General features: G+C 57.3%; 1 protein-coding gene across 1 annotated transcript; it reads left to right on the top strand.

Moving 5' to 3' along the window:
* Positions 1-478: 478 nt before the first annotated feature.
* PPP1R15B (protein phosphatase 1 regulatory subunit 15B) lies at positions 479-2036 on the top strand (the record flags this gene model as incomplete). Its single annotated transcript, XM_081810425.1, has 1 exon — positions 479-2036. A coding segment is annotated over exon 1 (1558 nt), but the record flags the coding sequence as incomplete, so codon positions are not given.
* Positions 2037-2115: the final 79 nt, after the last annotated feature.

Here is a 2115-nt window from a genome sequence, read left to right as displayed (position 1 = left end):
CTTTCCGCCAGGATGAATGTCGTCTTGGCCGCTGCGTCCTGCGCCTGCCGTTCCGGAGTGTGGTCTGCCGCTCGCGGCCGAAGCCGCTTCCCCCTGTGGCTCTTCTCCTGGCCCGGCGATCGGCCTGGGGCCCCGACTCCGCCGCGCAGCAAGGCCAAGACTGCTTAGGCCTCTCCGAATCCCGCCCGACCTGCAGCCCCGAGAGACTGCCTAGAACAAGGACATGGAGCCGGCAGCAGACGGATCGCGGCCACGGCCGGGCTCCCGGTTCTGGCTGCCCTTTTCCCGGCGCCCGCAACCCGGCACTTCCAAGTTGCCCACACCTCCTGCCCCGGAACACTCCAGGGACCCCAGACTGGCTGCTTCCCCCCAGCCCCAGGCTCAGACCGGCTCCTGGATGAAGCTGCTTTCCCAGCTCCTCGCGCCGCTCCCCAGCTTGCTTCAGAAGCTGCTGATTTGGAGCCAGCCTTTCGGCGGGATGATTCCGACCAGGTGGCTAGATTTTGCTGGAGGCTACAGCGCTCTCAGAGCCCTGAAGGCTCGGGAGGACCCAGCCGTCCCCCCAGCGCAGAAATCTTTGAGTTCGCTGCGGCTCGACCCCTCGGACGACTCTGCTGCCCGTCCCCTCGATTGGCTGGAGGAGGGGATCCACTGGCAGTGCTCGTCCTCAGATCTAGAATTGGAACTCAAAGCCCAGGCTAGAGTTCTGGACCCTGCCGCACACGCTTTTCTGTTAGAGCAGCAGCTGTGGGGAATGGAGCTGTTACCGAGTGGCCTTCAGGGCCATCTGTGCTCTAACCGGGAACTTGGCTCTTCGCCCGCCGGCCCTCTACAAGTTCGGCGTTTAAGCAGTTTCAGCAGTTTCAGCGTCGTCTCCTATTTGTTGAACCCCACCTATCGGGACTGCCAGCCCCGGGTGGGGCTCGGCTATCAGAACAGCGTGGGAAGTGGCGAGCCTGTTGATTTCCAGACCCTCAGCCCAGAGGGCACCTGTCTGACTGAAGACCTTGATCCTCCCCACCCGCTGAAGGCAGACATCAGTTGCTCCACGCGGCAGGGATGTCCGCCTCTTTCTAGAGAGGGCCTGCCAGAAATCCACCATCTTCGCACGAAACGGCTGGAGTTCCTTCAGCAGGCCAGAAAGGGGGAAGCGTTACCCACCCCAGACCAAGATAATGGCTACCACAGCCTGGAGGAGGAACACAGCATGCTCCGGTTGGATCTGAAACCCGACGGAGATAGTCCCACACAGTGTGTTCCCCCTGTTGGAGCCGTTTCCGGAACCGCCCAGGAACCCACCGAGGGAAAGATCGCATCGTTGACGAAAGAGGTTCCACTTGCTTTGGAAAAACAGGACCCCTCGGAAGGTTGTCCGTCTGGTGAGGTACCTGTGGAGAAAGAGCCTGGAGAGGACCAAATAAGTGTCGGGGACTCCTCAGATCTAGAAGATGACATTCCCATTTCCACCAGGCCAGCTTGTAGTAACAGGCTGATAGATTACATTTTGGGAGGTGCATCCAGTGACCTGGAAACAAGTTCTGATTCCGAAGGTGAGGATTGGGATGAGGAAGCTGAGGATGATGGTTTTGATAGTGATAGCTCTCTCTCCGAATCAGACCTTGAACAAGACCCTGAAGGGCTTCACCTTTGGAACTCTTTCTATAGTGTAGATCCTTATAATCCCCGAAACTTCACGGCAACAATTCAGACTGCTGCCAGAGTTGTTCCTGGAGACCCTTCTGACTCAGAGAAGGATTCATCTGACAAGTCTGCTCTAGAGAACTCCCCCCAGACTGGAAGCCTTCCCGAGTCTCCTGACCATAGTTCTGGGGAGGAAGATGACTGGGAATCTAGTGCAGATGAAGCAGAGAGTCTCAAACTGTGGAACTCTTTCTGTTATTCCGATGACCCCTACAACCTTTTAAATTTTAAGGCTCCTTTTCAAACATCAGGGAAAAATTGGAAAGGCGGTCGCGACTCAGAGGGGCCATCTGAACCCACTGTGGCCATTTCTGATTGTCACACCTTACTGTCTTGTGAGGTGCAGCTGTTAGGGAGCCGTGAAAGTGAAGGTCCAGACTTGGTACCCGGTGGGGTTCTTTCTGGAGAAAGACA

The sequence above is a fragment of the Leptonychotes weddellii genome, unplaced genomic scaffold (genome assembly GCF_054177405.1).
Source record: "Leptonychotes weddellii isolate Sample4059 unplaced genomic scaffold, ASM5417740v2 HiC_scaffold_25454, whole genome shotgun sequence".
In the NCBI taxonomy this organism is placed as follows: Eukaryota; Metazoa; Chordata; class Mammalia; order Carnivora; family Phocidae; genus Leptonychotes; species Leptonychotes weddellii.
The sequence above is the reverse complement of the archived record's forward strand: the minus strand, read 5'-3'. Positions and strand labels throughout refer to the sequence as shown.